Raw genomic sequence first — 25,158 nt, 5'->3', positions numbered from 1 at the left:
GCCACCCCTGGGAAAAATTTTAATAGGGGATTCTAGAGGCTAAAATAAGACGAAAATCAAGAATACCAATTTGTTGATGGAGGCTTCGTTAAAAAGTTATTAATAATTAAATTCAAAAATTTAAAATCATTCTGAAAAAATTATTTTCGGTTGCGGGGGTCAATTGCAATCATTTTTGGTCATTATACATACCCCCGAAATCCTACTCCTTTCCGAGAAAAAAATTCGAGTAGGTGTGAAATTTTTTGACAAAATTAAAAAATTTCAAATCGTTCTAAAAAAATTATTTTTAGTTACGGGGGTACATTACAATCGTTTTTGGTCAATAGACATACCCTCAAATTCCTAACCACTTTCGAGAAAAAAATTCCTTACCAAAAATATCATTTCTAGACAGAAAGTTACTCTGAAATTTCGTGCGAATCTTTAAAACGTCATAACTTCTGAACGGATTGGACGATTTTAATGTTTAAAAAAGCAAACTACGCGTATTTTGATAGAGAATATGTCCAAATCGCAAAAATATTCGAAAAGTTGGTCCTTGACCCCGCAAAATGAGAAAAACCCCATAATAATGGTCCAATTTTTAAACAGCCGTAACTCCTACAATTGTGAATATATTTCAATGAAACTTTTTTCTGAAGTAGAGCTCATGGGTACCTACAAAAAAGTATTAGACAACTTTTCTATAGGACGTCAAACAGAATGATTAAAAATCAAAAACGAATTTTTAAGAAAAATCGATAGGGGGGTGGTGCCTAAATTTTTCGGCGTAAAAAAAAATTTTTAATTAATTCTGAAAAAATTATTTTCGGTTGCGGGGATCAATTACAATCATTTTTGGTCATTATACATACCCCCGAAATCCTACCCACTTTCGAGAAACAAATTCGAGAAGGTGTGAAATTTTTCGACAAAATTAAAAAATTTCAAATCGTTCTAAAAAAATTATTTTTAATTACAGGGGTCCATTACAATCGTTTTTGGTGAATAGACTTACCCCCGAAATCCTACTCCCTTTCTAGAAAAAAATTCAGTATGGGCGGAACTTTAAACGTTAATAACTTTTTAACGAAATCTCCATCAACAAATTAGTATTCTTGATTTTTGTCTTATTTTGACCTCTAGAATCTCTCATAAAAATTTTTCCCAGGGGTGGCCGAACACCCTGTATATTTGAAAACTCTCTCAAAACATCGCATATAACATAGGGACTGAGTCATAATTCGTGGCTTTTTCTTATGTATGGAAGCTAAAACCGAATGTGGGTGAGCTACGTTTTGCCATACGATTATTTTCAATTGAAAGGACAAGGAGACACATACGATCATGTGTTGAAAAATTACGTTTCTTTGCATCGTGCTAGGAAAAGGTTCTTTTCTTTTTTTCACGAGAATTAATAAAAGCTGCTTGATAGTTGGGTTAGTAGAAAAGGAGATCCCAGAAATCATTTGTCTAGTACGCGGTCATAGTCTTCTGTTATTCAGATCTTTCTTATAGTTATTGTCTGTGAAGGGTCTAGTTTTCCATTTCCCTACCATAACCTGGTTCAAGTTCAGTACTAAAGTCCAAGCGTTCTCAGTAATAGTGGAGAGTTCAAAGTGGTCTGCTTTAAACACTCTTCTTTCACACGTCGTCCAATCTTACCAAAACACGCTGCGTTCTGCAATAGATTCACACGCGAAACATTCCTGAGCCATACCAATTAATAAACATTCAGCTGGCACATCCGTTCCTACGCTACCGAAGAAATCTATTTGGAAATCGAAGGTACCAGCGAAATCAGGTACGCAGCGATTCGCTGTAAACCAGTAGCCATAAAACGGTATGTAACGCGCAAACGGCCGAGCAGTTTGGTCGAGTCGATTGAATCGGCGATCGGCGATCGGCAGGCAGCATTCCCGTTTCATTGTTGAACAAATCCTGCGCTCGATGTGCCCTCGATCGGCGTTAGGCGTTCTTTAGAAAGGGAATCGGGGGGGAATATCGAGGCTGGAATATAAATTTCCCGGGATTATGTAAACGCTCCGTAGGATAAGCAACCGACAGACGCCGTGGTAAAAACGGATCGGCGCGCATGTTGCGGGGACGCATAACGCACTGGTGCAACGATGCAACGATGCAACGAGACTCGTTGGTCCGACATACGCATTCGAGCGTTGCTTCTCCGCGTACGACACGCCGGAGCGGCTTCGTTTGTGGCTCTCTCTCGGCACCGGTCGTTTCTTACTCCGGCCGCGAGCGTTCGTGGGACCCATGGGGAAGAGAACAAAGTTTCATCGATTCAATAAATTCCCATTAGGTCGATCTTGTCGGGATGTAAGGTCTCCCCCGGTATCCGCTAACTGGTTTCTACCGTTTGTACGTCGTTACTTCTATCGTGCGCCGGTCGCGACGTAATATTATTTGTTAAATAATCTGTCGCGTACCGCGACATTTGTCCCGACGGGATTTACGATTCTTAATTTAACGACGGCCGATCTTGATTATCGCGAGCGCGAAAACGGCCATTCAATCGTCGCTTAATTACCCTGTTCCGCTTTGTCGCGGCTTGTCTGTCGATATCAAGATCGAGGAAGCGAAACGTGCCCCGCCATTTCGAGCGCTAAACCGGAAGATTTATAGCGATATCGGGCATTCGTAAATTTCGCGCCAGGGAAATTAAGTCCTTAGACGAGATTGGCTCGCGAGCGCTCGCCATCGGGTGCTAAACTCGGTTGTTGCTTTCCATTTGAAGATGATTAATGTTCCAGGAAGGTGATTAAGGGTTAGATCCATAAGGAAGATGAACAAAATTCCGTTTTTCTAATGAAAAATTAGCGTACTCGCGAAACAAAGTGCGCAGGATGATTTATTTATCTTTAAACGAGATTTAGTTTCGACGTTTTTGTTTGTAGGCAAATTAACGCGTTTCCAGCAGCGTTCGGAAAACCGTCCGTTGCCAAGCAATTTTATTCAGTCCTTAGCTTTCGAGACTATAGCGTCGAAAGCTTCGATATAATCGGACCTCGGGGAGCGAGGGGTTCGAAAAAAAGGATCGTTAGCGCAAAGAGTCGAAAGTTTCGACCGATCAGTCATCCGTTACTTAATCCATCGCCTTCTAATTACTTCGCAACAACCGTCTAACGACCGAGGCCAGCAATTAGATCGCACGATATCGAGCATCAATCATCGCTAAAAAGGATATCGCGAGCAGCAAATAATTACTGTCACGGAGTCGCAGGGAGCCACTGTGTTGGTACTGAATTGGCGACAGGTCGCGGGAGGTGGGTTTTCAGGTGGCATGCGCCAAAAAAACCGCGTGTTATTAGACGGCCGCGCGTGTATCCAGGGTGCACGGTGCCGGTGGCAATTAACGAGCTACCGGTTGTGCGACCGTCGCGGCAATTAACGGCGTTCCTCACCTATTTGCCGAGGCAGTGGGTAGCCAGCGGTGACGGCCGCCGGCGAGCGATCCAACTATGACGTCACGTGCCGGGATCGATAGATAAATCGGTATCTGGCATTCAGGTCGAATCCCCGCGATCGTTCGACTCGATCGAATATCTCCTGGGACCGCTATACGCGCGTTCCCCGCGAGAACGGTTGATTGAAAGTAACGACTAGCCAGCACGACGTAGCGCACGCATTTACCGTCTTGTTCCCTCGATCCTTGGCGCGGCTACCTACGGCCCCTTCCGGTCTCTCGTCTCCGCGTTTCGACCTTCTTCCTGTCGTCGCCACCCACCATCTCTCAAAATCCATTCTAAATTTTTCTATCTTCGAGAATGCCATTCAAATCCAGTCAAAATTATTTAACGCGTTGACTGCCACGGTACCTTTCAGAATTTCGGTGTGCAAATATTCTTTTGATCGTTGATTACGTTACTCGTTCGTTTATTAATAAATTTTGACCACCCGAAGACCACCCTTCTTTTCGACATGTAGGTATATAAAGGAACCATAATATAAAATAGATCTAACGAAGCTTTCATAAATGAAAGGGCGTCGTGTTTATCATCGTCGATCGTGAGTGCCGAATTCCGAATTCCGCGAAAAGAGAGGCTCGCGAGGAGGCTCACGTGCCGCATTCTCGCCCGCGAAAGGATCCCCAACGATGTCGCGGTCGATTCGCAAAAAATGAAGAGCCCCGGCAAAGTCACGAGCGAGGACGCGAAACGCGAACGTGGATTCGTGAATGAAGGAAGCCCAGAAGTTGAATGGAGTCGAAGAACTAAGCGGAACGAGGAGGAGGCGAATGAGAAGAAGAAGATGAAGAGCGCCGACCATCGTTCGAGCGGTCGCATAACGTGACGTGTGAGCGATGCTTACTCTCCCACAACGACCACCGGTAGTAGATGATGCTATAATGGTTGGGAGCCGGACATGTGAGCGCGGACAGGAAGTCCAGGTTCCTATACCAAGACGCCGGAGTCACGCGGATCTTCGCATGGAGGCCTTGCGAACCTCCTACGTGTCACGCAACTCATTCACCGGCTTTTCCACGTTGCATTAAGTCTCATTATCCGCGAGGAGTGACCGCGAGGGCCTCTGCAACGAGCACACGCACGCGTCCGATTAAAAAAAAATTAATTAACCTCGTACGATATGCGATCTCCGACGGCTCTTCCTCTTATCACCTGGAGCCCGACGAGAGATGCTCTGTGAATTTCTTACTCCATCCTTTTTTTATGCGAGCGTGTAAAATGCACTACGAAGAACCAGAGGAGCGATTAGCCTTCAAGGTCTGCTGAACGAGCGTTGCTGAAGTTACGGATTGCTTCTCGCTTCGTTTTCTTGTAACGCGGATTTTTGTAGATACCTGGTTGTTCGTTTAAATATAAGGTAGAAGACCTAATATCATAAATTGCAATGCATAGATTTCTCACGAATCGATCTTAAAATTATCATCCGTTGTTTCGATTCAACTTGAATAGAAAGGGACATCTAGGTAACGCAGAACGTAAATCGTTGAATTAGGATAGAAATATTAACTGAAAGACGTCGAGTGTTCTCCATAGTGCTGCCACTCATTGTGGAAGGCCTCGTGGGATGTCGTTGACCCAGGGACAGGAAGATCATGACGCGTTGCGTAAGAAGACATTATCGTAGAGCCGCGCAGCAGGTTACAATTTCATTCATGAATCCCTCTCTTCCGTTCCTTCCCTCCTCGTACGCGTATTTACTTTCTCTGAACGCATCCTTAGGCTCCCCCTCCTCGTCGGTTCGCTTCGTTTTCCGACTCGTCGTTTTTTTCCCCCGGCCATCTTGGTTCCCATGCGCGGGCGGAGAACGTCGTTTGTTGATTGTTACCTTAGAAAAAAAGAAACGACGGGATAAGAAACGTGGATAATTTAAATTATAGTTCTTGTCGCGAGCCGGTTAAACCAACAGCGGTGTTTTGCCATAGCGGGCTCCGGTTTACGACGATGTAGCCTCTTAATACTATTTTCCTTTGTTTTCCGATACCGTTTCTTTCGCGATTTTTGCCTTTACTTTTATTCCATGGTAGAGTTCTTGATGTCAAGTTTCGCAATCATAAGACTACTAGCCATCAAGTCATATGTATATTAAAATCAACACATTTTTGCATTCACAAGGTATTCGTAAAACAAATCTATTATTTTTCGTAGCCATTCTTTGTACGAACAAATTTAACCCTTAAGTGGATTATTAGATTTAATTATCAATTTTTCCTTCCTTTTTAGTAACGGCTATAGAAAAATGTATCCTAATTAAGAATCTTTTTTATTTTTTTGACTTAGACAAACAGAACGGCTGGAATCATGGAGGCCATTAGAACACTTTTTCGAGGCTCTGCACTGCCATTAATTTTGACTACTACTTGCATAGTTTTTTCATAAAGAAATATCAAAGAGAACGTAAAAAAACGCATTTTATAGTAGAAGACCCCTTTAAATCATATGTCAAGGGCTTAACGATATCAACGCGAAAATGTTCAGGCCTCGATAAGTATTTTCCAGCGGTCGCGTTTTTTCGTGGTCGGAACCGTGGCCTCGCGCAGAGCCTCGCGGCGCGTAAATCCATCGTCCCCCATAAATCTATCGTCCGTAGCGCGTCAGCGGGCCTCGGGATCGGGGAGCAAAAATTATTGCGTCGTGTCTAACTCCGGAGGAGAGTCATACACGGGGTCCCGGATTAAAAAAGCCGGCTATATTCCAGCGGCAGTCCGAAGCGAAATTTATAACATCTCGCCGGAGTAAATCCGCCCTGTATATCCCCCCTGTCTCTTCTCTTCCTGGGTTCGCCGCGGCTTTTTCCCTCCCCTCCCTCGGCCCCTTGGACGACGACGACCCGTGGCCCGCTAGAATAAAGAACGCTGCGGCGTGTCTACAAGTGTGAGACAAGAGGGGCCCCGATATTACCGCCTTATAATAAGACAGTATCGCATGAACGGCCGGCATCGGGCCCCGCCACAGAGGGCGGTCCGAACAATGGGCTGAATATCCGCGGAGAGAGGGCCCCGACGGTGTTGTGTGTAACAAGGACCCACGCTCGGGACCAGCCGGAGCAAACGGAGCACCGAGCAGCGTGCAGGGCGTGGATGGAGGAGCAATGCACGCCATATATCAACATCGTACCGATAACGAGGTCCCCGGGAGGCTACCGGTCGTGGAAGACGCCGACGACCGGACCCGCTGCTAACTTTGGTCGCCGCACGAACCCGCTGCCGGCGAGTCCCTCTTCTTTCTGGGATCCTGCTGCGGGTCCCGGCGAATGAAAAAGCGGGGACGCGTCCAGCGAAACGTTCGACACGTCCGGTAATAATTTACAGCCGGTCGCTCGGACCTCAGCTCCTCCGTTGAATTCGTCGTGATTTTCGGTGCCTTCTGCGCGTCAACCGAACGGAAATTCGCTGTCGATTCGCTACATTGTTAAGTAACCGAAGCAATATTCTCGTGCTCTGAAAATATAAACTTCCACGGGAGCTTGAATTTTCGTGTGGATCGCCAAAAGAAGCGGCTCTATACCTGAGCCATTAGGCGAGGGCGAGCACTTTGCCCGTAATCGAGTTTTTGCTTTCGCCAATTAAATACAGTGACCGTCTCTCTCTCTACACGAAAACCTGCCTCGACCCCCACAGACGTCGCGTCTACTTTCAAGAGTCTTCGAGTTGCAATTCGTACTGTTACACTTAATATACGGGCTTAATTATAAACGTATTATAGATGAATAATGATATTACAATATGACTGACTTGGCCGGACAATCAACCGCTCGGTCTCTCGTTCGCCGGCGCAGTAGATCGAACGCGGGAATTTTAAATATAACAGTACGCTTCCGATTCGATTTCTTTTCTGAGATTCTGGCACGTTTCGCGAGGCACGGAGTGCGAAAAAGGCGCGAGCAGCTAGAAAAAAAGGGGCGGCGAGGAACGAGCGGGGTAACGGGCGTACGCGAGCACCGTGGCAAATGAATAATGCATCAGTCCGACAAATTTATTAATTGCACGATGCGAATCCGCTGATATTCCCGTGAACATGCAAATCGAGCGGTGAGCATTATTGTCCGGCATTGTTCACCGTCCCGTTCACGACCATATTGGACGGCAAGAGCGGCGTAAATCCGCCTCGGAAAGCAAAGAAAACTGCGGCTCTTAAATTAGCTAGATAAGAGTTTTAACGCTGATCAGTTGCGTACCGTGTGCAATTGTGCTGGCGGAACGCGCCTCGAGATAACGCCTGTTTAAACGCCGTATTTATTTCGTTGTTTCGAGCCAGTACTTTTGACCGAGCCACTTCCCGGCCAGGCCGCTTTAACGCGTTACGTTTATGACGCCAGGAATTCGCTGCGCGAAAATTTATTGGCGAACGCTATCGCAAATCGCGACTGGTTGCCTTCAATAAACAGCCACCGGAACGTAATCCAAATCCGGCGATGTTTCGATCTATGTTCGAGAAGGCCCGCCAAAAGAGACGCGCGAAAGCGAACTTGTAACGAGGTGCGCGTTTCCCCTTTCGGGAGAAGCGTCCAAGTTTTGAACCATGTTCAGTTGCATCGATTTATTTGCATGTTGCTCCCTGGAATTATTGGGAACGGTCCTTTCGACTTTCTCGCCGAGTTGAATTCTTTGAAAATTTATGTAATCCCCCGTTAGTTCATTATTTTTTAAATGCTTTAAAGGAAAGTTGATTCCCATTTACCAAAATCAATATTAAGTAAACTAATTCAGTTGAGATTGAGAGTTCACTCAATGGTTAATAGAATTAATGAAATGGGAGCTTTGTAGAGGGTTTTCTCAATCCCTAAATATAATAATTCGTATCTTACTTTAACTGTTTCTTATATTTTTTTATATCTACACTAGGTTTACGGACATTCGTTGCGCATATTTTTATTGCAACTCGCTGTGTGTTGACAGTTACATTAAAATGCATCAATTAAATTCAACATAAATCGCTAACAAATAATATTTATGAGTTCTGTAACGTTAGGTTTAGAATTTGAATGCGTTCTGTACCTTTTTGAAAATTAATTCTATCTTTTTAATCATTGTTTATTCTATCCCTACTATTATTTACGCGAAATAACGATCTAGCGTTTCACACTTTAAAGATATCGCTACTGTCCGGTTTTAGGGGAACTCCCCCTACAAGCTTGGACCATCGAAGAATTCCCATGGAACAAACGTACCCCGTTTCCTTGGGTTGCAAAAATGCTCCGTTTTAATTCCGTCTGGACGGGGCACGGGTTTCTTGCGTCCGAGAAAACGTCCCACACTTTGAACCGCGTACGGTCGTCGAGACCGACGCCGGTCCGCGAAATTTCGAAAAGGGACAAGTTTTTGCCGCGAAGTGAAGGACATTAAGGTCTCCTCTCGCGACTGGAACAAGCGAGTATATACGGTTCGCTCGCCCGCTGGACATTGTAGGGCTTATATGGCGATCCGGCATAAATCAAAGGGCTAATATACTGCGGGTCCCGGTAATGCAGCCGCCGCGGCGGAGGTCTTTTTATCGGCGGAGTAAGACAATACGCATTTACATACGCGCGAGCGCTCCTACGCGGCGTGTAGCCGCGTTTAGGCCCGTGGAAGGCTTTCTGCGCGGCCGGCCTGCCCTGCGAAGGGCATATGGCATGGCTTATTGGAGCGGAGGCCGCGCCAGCGCGGCAATTACCGCGCTCCTGCCCGCCGGCTTCTTCGGATGCGCATCAAAGTGGCTGTCTCTGTTCCCTCCACCCCGCCCGCCCCACCCTTTTCGTGCCACGATCTTTCTTCCCCTTTTTTTCGTACCCTTCTTGTCTCCGTTCTTGGCTCTCTCCCGCTTGTTCGGCTGCTACCGGCAGCGAGAGGGGAGATGGGGGAGATTGCGCTTATAGGGGTGCGTCTTCTTTTTGCGGAGATTCTTGTCTGGTGTTCGTTTCTTCTTCTCCCCGGTGCCTTTTTTCTCCCCTTCTTCCTCGTCCTCTTCGTCCACGTCTTCGCATCGTTTTGTTTCCCTCGAGTATTTTGGCTTCGATTCTTGTCGCCGGCGATTCGTTGTTAGAGTAATTGGGGGACGCGATAGTGATGTTGGGAGAGCAGAAGTTTGATGAGTAATTGGGTTTCTTCTTCCTCTTTATACGGAGCTCAGTAGGGAGAAGTCATTTAAATATCCAGGGCACAGCCATTGCACTCTCCGTCCGACACCAAATCCTTGGGTTCGTTTAATCATAATTACCCGTTGCTGTTCCGCGGCCAATTAAGGGGAACGATTAAAAGTCCATCCGGCTGGAAATCGGGAGGGATTCGCGGGGTTGAAAGGAACGCATCCTGTTCGTGAGAGTTAACGAACGTCCCTCCGGGCAGTATTCGTACATAATGCAGAGAGTAAGAAAGGGGGTGGATGGAGGAAGGTGGAAGGTGGAGGGGAAGAGAAGGATTCGCGGTTACGGGGACCGTGTGGCTTGACGTAGAAGAATTTAGGAGCGACGGCGAGAGCAAAGGCCCAGTTCGCGAGCGGCCAGGTCCCTTTGAAGTCTAAAAACAATGGCATTGTCTCTTCAGTCTAGCGAAAGGCTGCATCTCCCTCTTTTTCTCCGGGCTCCGCCTGCCCTTCTCCCGGCCGAACCCGCGTAAAACGTTTTAGATCTTTTTTCCGTTCACGGACAGAGGTCTCTCGGGCCGAAAGGCCGCGATCGGTAAGGGCAATCGGACCAATTTACATTTTTCATTTACATCGGGCCCAGGACCCCGTGGACCCCGCACGATCCAGAGCCCATCGGGACTCACGAGATCGTGGTCACCCTGACTGCCCGGGATTTCTATCTGTCCTTGATTGAAGATGCTGACAGTTCGGAAATAATGCTCCCTGGCGAACCGGGCATTTATTGGAAAGAGGAACGTTCCATCGTTTTTCTCCTTTACTTCGAGATGTTTCGTAAGCTCGACCTTGACTCTTAAAAATCGAGCAAGGAGCGAATAATTTAGGGTTTCTCTTCGAGAAGTTTAACGATAAATAATAGGAGATTGTCTTTGAAATAGATTCTATCGAATTTAGTCGATACCAAAGACGCTAGAGGCAACCTGCTGTTTCTTTTCGAAAAGGAAATACGCTCCCACGTGTGATTCCGAGGCTGAAAAGCATCGGGTACGAAGGTGTATCATCTCGTGGTCGGTACTCATCTTTGGCATGAGTCCGGCCAGGAGGCAGACAATAGGATCGATGGTGGCATTCGGTGAAATTTGTATACCGCTATTTGCATCGTCCACTAAATTATGGGAAACGGAATTCGGGGGTTCGTTTCAGGACGTGATCTGGTACCACCTGCGTGCGTTTCAGCTTCCGCCGGATTGAAGAGCGACTCCGCTCCGAGGCAGGAGACGTCGGGTCGTTATTTCGTCCAGGTTCCAGGAGAGAGGAATACAGATTCGGCGTGTGTGTCCCTCGCGGTAGCCAACAGAGGCTATTAGGTTCGTATAAGAGCGTTCTCCTTTTGTCACGAACGGAATTTATTCGTCTCGATTCGCCGGGTTCCCTCTCGTCAAAAAAGAAGCCGACCTGTCCCGGCCGACCGAGTTCCAGACGTTACCCTCCTATCTTTCTAGTGTCTAGATCCGCCGACGATTTGAAATTCCCGATGGGGGCGCGCGCATTGGCCCCCCTGACTTCTGAACGCGGGGTGTCGCGCATCCTAAACCACGGTAGCCCCTCGCTAATGTTCGCTACTTTCTCCCTCGACTTCGTTCGCGAACTCATCCCCACCGATTCATCGAACTGCATCGACGAAATGAACGTTGCGAGTCATTAAATGTTCATACATAAGACTACTTCTTAGAAAACATGAACTCGTTAAAAAGATACGAAGCAATTAAAAATGCGATACGAAAGAGTAGATCGACGATTGTTGACGTTATTAACAAATCAACCTTCGCTATTTTTAGGTTGAACTACCATACAAAAATCGTGCAATTTTGGAAAAAACTACATATATACTTTGATTTCTGAAGGATTTCAGAATCTGTAGAATAAACAAACATTGAACATCTCTCTCCATTTCACTCGTTCTCAGTGTTTTTCACTTTTGCCTTTAATGCAATCAAGTCCAATATAGATAACAGTTATCAATTTTCTAGTATCTATTTCGATAATGTTCGCGAGTTGAGGAACGTTAACAAGGGAACACTGTATTGCGTTCTCGCTGAACAATAGTAGACGAACTTTGAACATCTAAATGGTTCGAACGGTCCAACTGGAGCTCCAAATGATCTTACAATTATAACTGAACTGTAGATCAAACCCGAAATATAATAATTAGTATCTTACTTGAAGTATTTTTTATATTTTTCCATATCAACGCTAGGTTTACGGACACTCGTGCATATTTTTATTGTAACTGTGTTGACAGTAACATTAAAATGCAGTTTTTCTTTCAATTAGGGTATATATTCGTATCATTACATCAATTAAATTCAACATAAATCGCTAACAAATAATATTTATGAGTTCTCTAACGTTAGGTTTAGAATCTGAATGCGTGTTCTACTTCTTTGAAATTAAAATTTCCTACAAATGCATAAACATCCGCAGTTCAGCAATTGCATCGTACAAGTTTGGACCGTCGAAGGATCAATATGAAATGGGAGCTTTGTAGAGAGTTGTCCCCTAAATATAATAATACCTATCCTACTTTAAATATTCCTCATATTTTTGCATATTAAATACATTCTGTAGTTTTTTGAGAATTAAAATTTCCCATAAATAGCATAAACATTCGCAGTTTAATGATAACTCGTTTATTATGGATAGAAACAGTCCAAATTATTGCACAAGTAGTTTCTTTTATTAAAAATTACGAATGGCCGTCTAAGAAAATTGAAACGTTCCATCGCACGAAAGAAGAGCTTCATTAGTTTCGAGACTCATTAATTTCGCATCGCGACGGACCTTATTTCTCGTTATTTCAGAAGCGAGTGGTTTGCGCGGCGATATCTGGCGACACGGAATAATTGGTATTCCGAATAATTCCTGGCATGCCCCGGGGAACGTTGGTTAATCTTGTATATTTGCGGGGCCAGTCTATCGCGGTCCAATTAAGAAAACGCGAGGCAAAGGTATCGCGACGATGTCTTCGTCTCGCCTCTTAAGGAACCGCAATTATCGTGCGTTCGCGAACGGAAGTCAAATTGAGAAGTTCCAAGCGGCAATATACAAACACTTCTACGCGTTTGATTTACGCGACCGCGGTTTCGCGTATAATTCGAGTTTATTTAACGAACGCTCGTTCGTGTTTGCCGCGACCACGGTAGCTCTTTCAAGCGCGGTATCGAAGGCAGATTTTAATTACGAGCAATCAAGCGTCGCTTACCGTGAACTTATTCGCGGAGTCAAATGATTATTATTGTCGCTGTCGATAGTTTGTTGCAACGGACGGCAATTAAGGGACGATGACGCGGGCTCGCTTCTCGGAGTCGAGATAAATGGAATTACGAATCGTTGCTACGGTGATTGCTTAGCGAGTAAAGTGTTTTAAATCTTGACGGAGTTAACGAACGAAAATGATTATTTCGAAAACTAAACCCTGTTTGCCGATCGTGGTAACCTGCGGGAATCGATCGTTCGTTTTCGCGATTCTCGCGGAAAGAAATGGCTTATCGAGTACCGCGATCGCGGCCACGTCGATGGATTAAAAGCGTTGGGTCGTAATTAACGATCGGCCGGACGGAAGTCGATTTGAGAAATTCCGGTGGCCGTCGGAGAGTCCGTGGCCACGGTGTTTGAAATCGATCGACGGCGGTGTGGGCACAGATACGGTAGCACGAAAACATTTATCGGGCGACACTGGGGCCCGCGGGCCTCCCATCCCTTTTATTGATCGTCGCAATTAAAAGAGCGCGTCTCATTAATTGCGCCGCTGGCCCTTAATTAGGAACCATCAATTCGTAGAGACCGCGCGCTTACGTGCTAGCCAGGCCGCGTATGATTAACGAGAAACGCCGGCCCACGGCGGTTACACGGGACCAGGACCGCGATAAATATTGATGTCGTACCTGTTTATCGAAATCCTTCTTCGCAATTTGCGTTCGATCTCTTCTTCCTTCTTCGTTCTTTCGAGATTTTTCTTATTTTTTTTTTTATTGCCCGATCCGGCTGCCTGTTTCTCGCGCGGCGAAATCAACGGGCGCACGAACGTCAACTCTGCGTGAGCTCCGTGCGTGCTAAGAAGAAAGTACCACGAAACCGATCCTCCCTTTGGAATCGTCGCGTTTCGATATTTATGGGAACGCGCCGGGCCGGACCATTTATTTTGACCGGTTTCTACGCGTTAAGACACTTGCTGTTTTTCTGGAAACCGTAGGAGGAAAATGTTTAATCAAAACGTAACTCGATTATATTATTAGCGTCTTTCCTCTCCTTTTCCTCGCCGGTTCGGTTTGACGAGGTTGTTCGGTCGCATGCTGCGGGAAAGTGTATCGTGCGGTATCGTTTTAATTATCGGGACACGGGAATTAATTAACCGCGAGCCGCGCAGGGATGCAAATCCGCGTCGCGTTCGTCTCCTTGTCGCGTGTAATTAATAATGGTACTCGTAGGTGGTCGTTACGCGAATTTTTCGGGACGGCTATTTATACTGCTCGATGATTACGAGGGTTCATCGAGGAGTGGTACTCTTGACAACTTTGACGTAAATAAATTTTTATTCAAAACATTTGCTGCTCCCAGTATAGTATTAGATTAAAGTTCCAATAAAAATTAAATTGTCGAAACAAGTTTGCGTGTCTATAGAGACTTTTAATTATTTGTGAGATGAAACACTATTTATAGATGGATACAATCTGCTTCTAATATGCAATAATCGTCAGTAGAATGCACTTATTTTACTCTCGAATTTTTTCTATGATTTCGGTTTAGGAATTGTAATATGTCTGACCACCAACTGACTCGAACTACTTCGCTACCCTTACTGCGCAGCGGTCAGACATTTCAACTTCTAATTAAATTCAACACACATACACGCAAATACAAATACTTGAATTTCTCGTATATATTCCTCAATCGTTACTAAAATTCTATAATGAAACAAAGTACTATTTTACATTGTGAGTGACAAATGAAAGATCGGTTCGAACAAAGCACAGAAACTTTTGCAGCTGCGTCGACGTCGATACAAAAATGTGAAAAAACAACGTTCTTTGTTCAAAAGCTTGGGCGAAACGCGGTCAAACGGTCGTGCACGTGTGCATGTTTTCGTTTCTCGCGAACGCACGTGCACGCCCTCGATTTATTCGCGCGAACTGATTACGACTCTCGTTGCGCGTTCCCCTTTCGTGCATTTCAACCTTCCTAAACTGTGCGACGGCCTTATTGGCCGCGTTACGTAAGAACGCCTCGAAAACGACGTGCCCTTTGCCATCGAAATCCATTCTTTAAATATTCTCAAAACAATTAAACCGTGATCTGTAAACGTATTCTTCAATTTCGAGCAGCGAGAACTCACGAGGGATAAGGAGATCTGACAGCAATAGCTTCCTCGATCTAGCAACGTTGATCGCGTTGTAACTGCTGGAAGATGATAGATCGTTTCTGTTAGCGATCGCGACGGAGATAAGGGGCGATCGATTGACTCATCCGCGCGTAATTCCACGAGATCGAGCACGAGACGCGGGTATACGATAACGCAGCGCGTGCGTGGATGATAATTGGCCACGTTTGACCGCGTAACGTGAAATTTTTCAAAGCGCTCGAGCCAGCCGGTCGGCTGATGGTCCCGATGCCGGGGGTCATGGTTCAGAGGTCCGATGCGGGTCTTCCGCACACATCCATATTAAGTGGCTCATTTTCACGCACGCGGCCGGACATTGAAACGCTCTTAAACGAACGGACACAGACCCGTTGTCGCAGCGCGACGCGACCCTGATCCCGTTCTGATCGTCGCGAAAATATCGCGTTTCTCAACCGCGATCTTCTGCGCGAACCTCTTTTGTTCTTCTTCCTTTTTCCATGCGCCATGCACCTCTAATCTGCGATTTCTATCAAGTTTAGTACCCCTTAAACGATCCATCGATCCCAGAAAACGTATCAATTTTAAATTGCACGAACGCTCAAAGATGTTTCTTCGCTTTCTGAGAAAACTATTTACACGTGTGTATACGATCTCTTTGGAACTGTGTTCTACTGTACTCCTTTTCCCCATTAGTTGTTTCTTGCGACGTTTAACAGTCCGATGGTGGTTTATTACATTTCAAATTAGTCTCTGCATTTTTAACAGTACCCTGTCTTTCACGTAGGTACGTATTTTAATTATACTTTTGTGTATATTCGTGTAGGTGAGTAGATGTTCGAGCATGTAAACGATACTTGGCAGACCTAAACAACAGTGATACTTAACCCCTTATCGTATAACGTGCACGGCATGCATTGCACACTTGAATTGCCTTCGTTTCAGTTTTTAACCTTTGTCGTTCCAGGCAAATATAACGCGTGAGCATAGAAATTGTTATTTATATACTTCGTGTAGATTAATAGCATGTTGTAGTCTATCATCGAACCAAACTATAGATAAATTGAACTAAGGAATATTTGTTACTAAATTAAAGTAATCGATTTTTAAAAACAAGTTTCCCTCGATATTGCCAATAACAGAATCTTCGATAAGAACATGTTTTTGCTCTATCGCTGCACCGAGTAAACCGTAATTCGATAAACAATTATCTTTTGTTGTCGAAACGCTCCAGCGAGAATTACTCTTCAAAATATGTCTCTCTTCTATTACATTCCCTAAAATAGCTACTTCATTCGCGTTTATTATACTCGAGACGTATGTGTATACATTCTGGGTGATGTGTTATGAACTTTTAATGAATCTATTAACAAGCAGTTCATTTATTGCGGCGGATTCCGCGAACTTGGGGTCACTCGTATTTTCAGTTAATAAAGTATTACTTTATAGATAGTGTTAGTAGGAGAGAGACGAGTTTGTTCATATTTGGCACGAAGGTGACGCAACGAGCTCGTCAGATTATTTTAAATTACAGAAAGTTAACATTTACTACTTGCTATAAATCTAAAATTATAATAAAGCGGATTATCGGAGCCTTCCTTGAAATTTAAAATAATGTTACTCGGAACTACTCAGAATCCAGTAAATAAAACGATGATATTTATACTTTTGTTCCTCGTTGACTTGCGCTGAAAAGCAATCAGGAATCGCAGTGTTTTCACGTTTCGCCGTTTCTTTCAGAAGTCAGGAATGCTGTGGAGCACACGGTCATTCGGAAAAAGAATCAGTCACGAAGAACTGAGGAAGTTCCCTGATCTCTGTCTCGAGTCATGTTTCATATTTTGTACAGTTTGATAATTAGACTTTTCGTTAAAAAAATTGTACAAGGAAACGATAACGTTGCAGATTACAGTCTAAAATTGCAAGAGAGAAAAGAGAAAGTAAATCGAACCTCATCGCGGAAACTCAGGAATTAAATATAGGGTTCACCGTAAGCGTTACCGTTCGCTGACGTTCGTCGGGAGCCTCGGGAGTAGTAAAATATGGAAAATGCGCCAAGAGAAAAGCGCAAAAAGTGGCAACGACGCTGTCGGCGTTGTAAGAGAAGATGCCAGGGCGGGAGAGATGTGAACGCAGAAGAAGAAAGAACAGACAGAAGGAAGGGAGCGGAGGGTCGGCCGGGTCGGAGGGATCGAGAGGGTCAGGGGTCACGGGTCGTACGGCATAGCCCTGACCTTCGACTTTATCCCCTTCCAGCTCTTCTCGAGACCCCGTGCAGACCCCTACCAGTCGTACCTAGAACTCGGCTCCGGTTCGCGTTCGACTACGCTTCCGAGACTCGACGTCAACTCGGCGTTGTCACCGCGTTCCTATCCGCGAAAAAAGCTCGTTCACCGTGTGCACTCGGTGCTCGGTTTCGGGGTTGCGGGGGTGGTGTGAAAAACGTGTCCCTGGGTTCCGCGAAACCTTGACACGGTTCGGATTTGTCCGACGGGTCGGCTCGCGGCTTGCACGCGCGTGTGTGTGCCTCCGTGTCCGTGTGTCGTGCAAGCGCAGTGAGTGCATCTGGTGCAGACGCATGCACTACCGTGTGCAGTGCAGCCTCGTGACACGGTGTAACGACGCATCGATTTGATCTTTACAACGGCCGCTACGGTGCCGACCGTGCTGATGGAGCCTGTTGTTCGTGGCATGCGATCGCGTTTGCTGCGCTTCGTACGTACGCTCTATCGCCACGTTTGCTCCGACTATATCCCCTAACAAGTGCTTTCGAATTTTTCCCCGGGTCCCTCATCGTCCCAGATATCGAGAATTATTCGTTTGGGAATTTTCTAAATTTTTATATTCATTTATTAAGTGTATGCAAAGGTTTTAGTCCGTTTATCAAGCATCCAAGTATAATTATTGTAAAAAATTCCTCTCTTTTCTGTGTTTTTGTTTTGTAGTCTATCTTGAAACTTCATGATCGAGTTTTAACGATAAATTCATAGAATAGCAGTGAAAACTGTGAACAGAACGATGACAGTCGTATGTAATGGGGGCAAATATTTTGAAGATTGATTTGCATCACCTACACTAAGTAAAAGAAAAACTGGAAGAATTGCGTAGACCTAATACACAAGTTTCAATTTTATTTTAAAAAGTTGGATTTGTTATTAGGTAAAAATAATACAACACGAGAGATCATTCATTTCGGATATGGAACTTCGTATAAAAGAGAAGAAGGAGTGTTCACTGTTCTTAGCGAACAATGAATCATTGCGTTGCGCAAAATTGCTCTATCTCGTCCCAAGATCTCTGTTGATAAGATTGTCAATTCGCTGTTGAGTGTTTGACTGAAATAAGGTCAGTCAGTCTAATCTGTAATCCAAGATTTGATAGGTCAGTCTTACTAACGAGTCTACTAGTAAAACGTGGACGGAAACTCTTGGCATAGACGTTTGCTCGGAATTCCGTACACGAAACAAATTATGTAATTTGATTGGAGGCACGTGTAAAATCTCGGAAGTTCTACGCGAAGCTAGAAATATACATCTCTAGTAAAATTCTTTTTAAAAACATTTCTTTTTATTTTCGAGCCAATTTTAGTTCTCTCGCAATTTTAAAGATATCCAGAAATATTGCAAACTTATTTAATTTGATAAAATTCAAGAAGTCTAGGATAAGGGCTTTCCCTCCTCGAATCCGCCACTGTTCTAAGACGATAACACAATTAATGAATCGAAGCTTCGTTGTTTCTATCTTGTTTCGAGGTCAGTTTCCCGCCAAGCAAATTCTACGATCCGGTCGCGTGAAAAGTCATGAGAAAAGAATCGGAAGACGTACGAGCAATTTGTCTGAATAAAAGCTTCCAGCGGAACGATATTCCGACCGGCGAAACCGATTTCTTTCTTAATGGAAGCCACGGTTACGTACGGTCGCGCGATAAAGCGGCTTTACTGCCGATATCCGGAATAATTTATTGTCATTACATTCATCATGCTGACTGTAATGCGCGACACTCGCGTTCGGAGAGAAAGCATGGCATCTGGAGTAATGTTACTAGGTACTAACGCCGATTTACGAGCGACGTTCGTCCATGCGTTTAACGGACGCCGTTGACGGACGATAATAGAATATCTTTCCTATCGAAAGAGGCGTGCGATTTTCTTACTTCTCGATCGATCGCCAGGAATTCCTCGAGTAAAATCAGAACCCTCCCGACGCTAAGAAACGTGTTATCTAATTTTAACAACCTCAGAACATACAGGAATCGTGTCTGAATTCATCAATTTTAATCGCAAGAGGTAATCATAAATGCTGGACATCGTCCACGTTACAGACAAAGTCACTTTCGTCGTGTATGAAAAGAATTATTCATCTCGAGTCGCTGGAACCCGTTCGTTCGATAACTAGTACGATAGCAGTCTGGGTTAGGCTTCTCTATTTTAAAAAAACTCCTCTGCTTAACAGGAAACGTGTTCTTCCTCTGCGAGATAACGCTACGCCACGGCTTAAAAATCTCACGTTGACAATAATTGATTTAATTCTGTGGGAATGAATGATTTTCTCTCCTCATGGTCTAAAAGTGTATTTCTGAAATATTTGTACTTAAAATTAATTTAAAACAATTTGGTAATAGGGATGAATTTTTCATTTTTTGTCTATTAGCTGGTATTTATATTTTTCTATTGCGTCCTGCAGTCGTAAAATATTTGTCTCGCAAACTATACTACAGTATCAGTAACACATTTCTTCATACGATTGGATCAAGTGTTCTGTATATTTATTCATTTACAACTATTTACATATGTCCAACGCGTTGATAACCAATGCACCGACCACTGTTTAATTTCATGTTTACAACGGTGCTGTATCTCCGATTTCTTGTGGTCATCGTCTCGTATATCGGAAAACACTGTGCTTGATAAAACGATAAATCGGGATAAACTTCCGTGGCAACAAAAGTTCAGAGTGTAAATGTTTACATAAATACCTCAGTTACAAATTTCTAAAAATTATGAGATACCCAACTTCATTAATAACACCCATTTCAAGTATATATTTTCCATTATTACGATATCGAAGAGAATCATTTTGCCCCACATCGAGGTCATTTTAGAAGTAACACATTCTTTGAAAATACCCACGTAAGAGAAATTTAAAAAATTGAATGATCTAGGGATTCGATAGAAATATCCAAAGTCTTTGACGCGTTAAAAAATTTTTGCAAGTACCGAGAATGCAATAGATCGTTCCAGGCGAGAGGCAGCATCGTAAATTTGTCCGCGGCGTAGGAAACCAGCGTCACCGAGCGACCAGACGTGAAACATTGGCCACATTGATCGCAGAGTGAATCGTCACGTTGATTACCCGAGAAGAGAGCCCGAGAGTGTGTGGGTGCGTAGGTGCGTAGGTATCGTAGGCTTACGCGTGGCTCGTGAACGACCTTAGACTACGGTTCGTTAGCAAGGATCGTCCTCCTCGTCTACCTCGACGACGTTGACCCGACGTGGGCGCGGGCCACGCGTCGCTAATTACGAGCAATCAACCGCGGCTCTATGCAGATCCGGTCTCCAAAGGGCAGCCGGAGAAAGTGATTAGAGGATAGGTTTGTTACGTCGCCTCGTCGAGGAGGTTCTCTTTGAAAAAGAAGTGGAAATCACCGAGGCGATCCTATGGAGAAATCAAACGTCCGAGACTCTGAAGGCGATAATTACGCGAGAATCACCGCGATTCGATCTTTTAACGATCAGGCTAATTGGCGGCTTCAAGAAAATTCGCATTTAGTTGTTATCGACTTCGATATCGAGATTTTTTCTAATTGTTTCCTTTGAAACGATGTCTTTCAATGAGGACAATTTTGCAGAGATTCGCCACAAAGAATCGCGAAGCATTTGCTGGCGAACCAGTGTTTTAGTGTTTGCAGAGGCGCGATGGTTCTTGCGAATAATTCATTTCACCCTTCAGTGATTCGCTCCGAAAGAGTACGCGTCATCGACCTTAGAGGATCCTTTTTTTAGAGAAGAACGGGCTTTAATTTGTTATTTTAAAATTCCAAGTAAACGTCTCGAAGCGTTCAGATTGCTTGCAAACGCCGAATTGAAAGTTTCAAAGGTAATTTCGAGGTTCCAGAGAAGGTAAAGATTGCGAAATTTGGTTGGGTGTGTGAAACGAGAAAGAGGAAAATCTTTCTCGAGCGGTTCTGGAGGAAGTTCGAATCGCCTCACCTTCGTAGTTCTGGTTTTATCGAGGTGGCCCCTACCAACGCCGCCTCCTGAACTTCCACCACCTCCTCGAGGTCCGCCCACAACGCGTGCTCCTTCGTTCCCTTCGCTCCATCCCCGCGTACTCCCACGCCACGTGCTCGTCCTTCTCGCTTCTCTGTTTCTTTTGGTCCACCGAGAAGACCACGCATCCTCCATCCATCACGCGCATCTTCATTCACGACTCCTTCGGTTGCCTCTTTCGTACCAAACAGTTTGCCACGGGAAGCTCGGCTCTTACCAAAATTACCAAAATCACCATAACTCAAATCCTGTATCCATTTTCGTGGAAGAAATTATCCGCGAAGGTATGAAATTTAAAAAGCACCGTTCAAACTGATTACATAGAGGCGAACGCGAATTCAGAAACGACTTCGGAGCATCAACTTCCTTTTTCTCGGATCTTAATTACTGGAATTATACTATTCGAGTCACGCTTCGAAAGACGCGAATTGATTTAGCCTGGAATTTTACGATTCACTGTTGCCCCGTTCTAATATTTTTTTACTCTCTTTCCGAAAGGTGTTGCCGCCTGGTTTGCATGACTTCTTTCGAAATTCCTCGGTTTTTCTCGTCCAGAACTGTTACGTTACGCCTTCGTAACTGTACACGTTTCTGAGTCATAGTTTAAAGGATAAAGAATGATCGGCACAGCGATCGTGCGATTTACGTCTTCATGGTCAAGTGGTACAGAGAAATGTGAGAATCGTTCGTTACGCGCTTCGACTGGTTCAGAGCTAGGAATTTTGTATCGTGGTGTATAATATTATTTACAAAATATTTCAACAAAGTTTAACGAAAACATCGAAGAAATTATAATTGGTCGAAGTCCTACTCGAGTAAACAAACGACTGCATTTACGCGATATTTATTTTCTAATAAATTGGCACGGCCGCGATAAATTCAACTTATTTTACGCAATTTATCCACGTTACGCGTCTCCAATAATAGACCGAACGTGATGTACGATTGCCACGATCGATCACACGCGACGTTTTGAGCGATTAGGGCAATTCATTTTAGTCTCGGTTAAGGGTTAAATTCGCAATCTCGGTTGAACCGAGTTTTCTCGCGCCACGACAAGGATGAACTGCAACGCATAATAATTACGGGCATAAAAACTTGGATAAATATTGATTTTAACTATCCATCGTATCCACAAGAGCCTTTGATACGGAATAAAAAGATTCCTTGCATCCGCTCGTATTGTTTTCCGCGAGTTTAGCACGGTTCGTTGACTGTCAGAAAATAGTAACGAACACACGGAGGCATAACTTTCGTAATTTGAAGCGGTTTTTGTTCCCTTCTCGGTTGCAAAATTCATCGACGAAGGTCGTCCCCGCCGGAGGAGGCGGCGAAGCGGTTCACCGCGTCGAATTTAAACGGCGGAGCGTTTCCCTCGACCGCACGGTTCCTGAAAACATCTAATCCGATGGATCGAATAGGAGATAGAATACGCGGGCCCCCATTACAGCGTACCCGCGTGAACGCGAAAAACAGTAGCCGGACCAACCGAGAGGGGGGTAAAACGACGACACGCCTCGTCTGCGTGGCAAACGGTGGTATACAAAGCAGACTATCGGGAAGGATCGCGCGAAATAGTACGGTTACGACGTGTTTTATGAGCCGCGGGTAAGTGCGCGTTCCTTTCTAGCGGCAAAGTGGCAAAACCATCGTGATAAAGGAACGCAGCCGAAGGAAACCGCCAATGGTACCCGGGATCCCGAAGCAGAAGGGAGCACAGAGGGAAATCTGCGCCGGTTTTTCGTTCCTTTCCGTCTTTTTGTCGGCCAGCAGCGTGGCCGCGCCTAGCCTGGCCTAGCCTACCATAGAGATAGTTTCATCTCAGTGTTATAAAACAGTAATCTATGGTCTCCGCGGAGCCGGGAACGACCGGAATCCTGGCTGGCTTTCCTCCATGGCGGACGATTATTCCGATTTGTCCGTGAAACGTTTCCTGATTGCCGAAACGTCGCGAATTTTCCGATGCTTTAATATTCGGTGACGTATACGACGGAGCTTTTAGTGATATTTTTATTTCTATTTGACGATTTTGTGTAATGTATCGTAAAGGATCAAGAAGCAACCCTTAAATAGCTTGGTCGAGAGAAAATCTTTATTTGGAATACAATTGAGAGTCAGCTAGTCGAGGATTCAATTTTATTATGTATCAATATGATTTAGCTCCTCTTCTCAATAGAATATCAAAATTCAGAATATATGTGTTGAAGAATCCCACCCTCTAACTACGTGTTCAGTATAGACACTAGTAGAAGTATTTCCAAATGGTCCCAGAGTTAGCTAGGCGAAAGTTAAAATACATTACTGTTTACTTTATTCTATACAAAATGAAAGCCATTTAAATCTATTATATATCATTCTGATTTAGCTTCTCTTTTAAACAGAGTATGAAAATTCAGATTATACAGGCTGTTCGGCCATTCGTGGGAAAAATTTTAATAGGAGATTCTAGAGGCCAAAATAAGACGAAAATTAAGTGTATTAATTTGTTGATGCAGGCTTCGTTAAAAAGTTATTAACAATTAAATTCGAAAATTTCAAATCGTCCTGGAAAAATTATTTTCGATTGTAGGGGTGAATTGCAATCATTTTTGGTCATTAGATATACCCTCGAAATCCTACCTCTTTTCGAGAAAAAAATTCGAGTAGGAGTGAAATTTGTCGACAAAATTAAAAAATTTCAAATCGTTCTAAAAAAATTATTTTTAGTTACGGGGGTCCATTACAATCGTTTTTGGTCAATAGACATACCTTCGAATTCCTAACCACTTTCGAGAAAAAAATTCCTTACCAAAAATATCATTTTTAGCCAGAAATGTTACCCTGAAATTTCATGCGTATCTTTGAAACGTCATAACTTCTGAACGGATTGGACGATTTTGATGTTTAAAAAAGCAAACTACGCGTATTTTAGTGTAGAATATGTAGAAATTCTAAAAATATTGGGAAAGTTGGTCCTTGACTCCGTAAAATGAGAATAACCCCATAAAAATGGTCCAATTTTCAAACAGCCATAACTCTTATAATAGTGAATATATTTCAATGAAACTTTTTTCTGAAGTAGAGCCCATAGGTACCTACAAAAAAGTATTAAACAACTTTTCTGTAGGGCGTCAAACAAAATGATTAAAAATGGAAAATGAATTTTTAAGAAAAATCGACAAAGGGTGCCTAAATTTTTCGGCGAAAAAAAAAATTTGTAATTAATTCTGAAAAAATTATTTTCGGTTGCGGGGATCAATTACAATCATTTTTGGTCATTATACATACCCCCGAAATCCTACCCACTTTCAAGAAAAAAATTCGAGAAGGTGTGAAATTTTTCGCCAAAATTAAAAAATTTCAAATCGTTCTGGAAAAATTATTTTCGGTTGCGGGGGTCAATTACAATAATTTTTGATCATTAGACATACCCTAGAAATCCTACTCACTTTCGAGAAAAAAATTCAGTACGGGCGGAACTTTAAACGTTAATAACTTTTTAACGAAGCCTCCATCAACAAATTGGTATTCTTGATTTTCGTCTTATTTTGGCCTCTAGAATCCTCCATTAAAATTTTTCCCAGGGGTGGCCGAACACCCTGTATGTGTTGAAAAATCCTACCCCCTAACTACGTGTTCAGTATAGACACTAGTAGAAATATTTCTTTATAATCTTTATAATTATTGAAGGTTGCCAATTGACGTGCCAATATAGAGTTACTTTATTTAAGATTGTTCTATAATATTAGTGCGATGACTATAACGATATCGAACAACTAGAAGCATGTGACATGAGTTTGTGTTTGAATTTGTGGTGACACTGTGACGGTACCAAGATCAGTTACGAACAATTAATGTTAAGGAATCATCGATCGAAGGAAACAGTGAAATGTTCAGTCTCGATTGGGGCTTCCATTTCCTGCCTGAAGAGTATGGAGGTAAGCTCGACAAAATTTCAAACATCTGAATATCTTGAAAAGTACATCCT

The 25,158-nt window shown here is 43.8% G+C and overlaps 1 protein-coding gene across 2 annotated transcripts in view; it reads left to right on the top strand.

Annotated features, from left to right (window-relative positions):
- Positions 1-25,158, top strand: part of LOC143351785 (uncharacterized) — a 304,713-nt gene that overhangs the window by 92,836 nt on the left and 186,719 nt on the right. Inside the window, exon 1 of one of the 2 annotated variants that reach the window (XM_076783700.1) lies at positions 25,034-25,108. The exons of the other annotated variant lie outside the window; for it this stretch is intronic. Within the exon in view, the coding sequence (XP_076639815.1) occupies positions 25,060-25,108 (49 nt within the window). The 5' untranslated portion in view covers positions 25,034-25,059. Of the gene's footprint in view, positions 1-25,033; positions 25,109-25,158 lie in introns of those variants that run through there. 2 annotated transcript variants of the gene reach the window in all.

The sequence above is a fragment of the Colletes latitarsis genome, chromosome 2 (genome assembly GCF_051014445.1).
Source record: "Colletes latitarsis isolate SP2378_abdomen chromosome 2, iyColLati1, whole genome shotgun sequence".
Lineage (NCBI taxonomy): Eukaryota > Metazoa > Arthropoda > Insecta > Hymenoptera > Colletidae > Colletes > Colletes latitarsis.
This window is presented reverse-complemented; position numbering and strand designations above follow the sequence as displayed.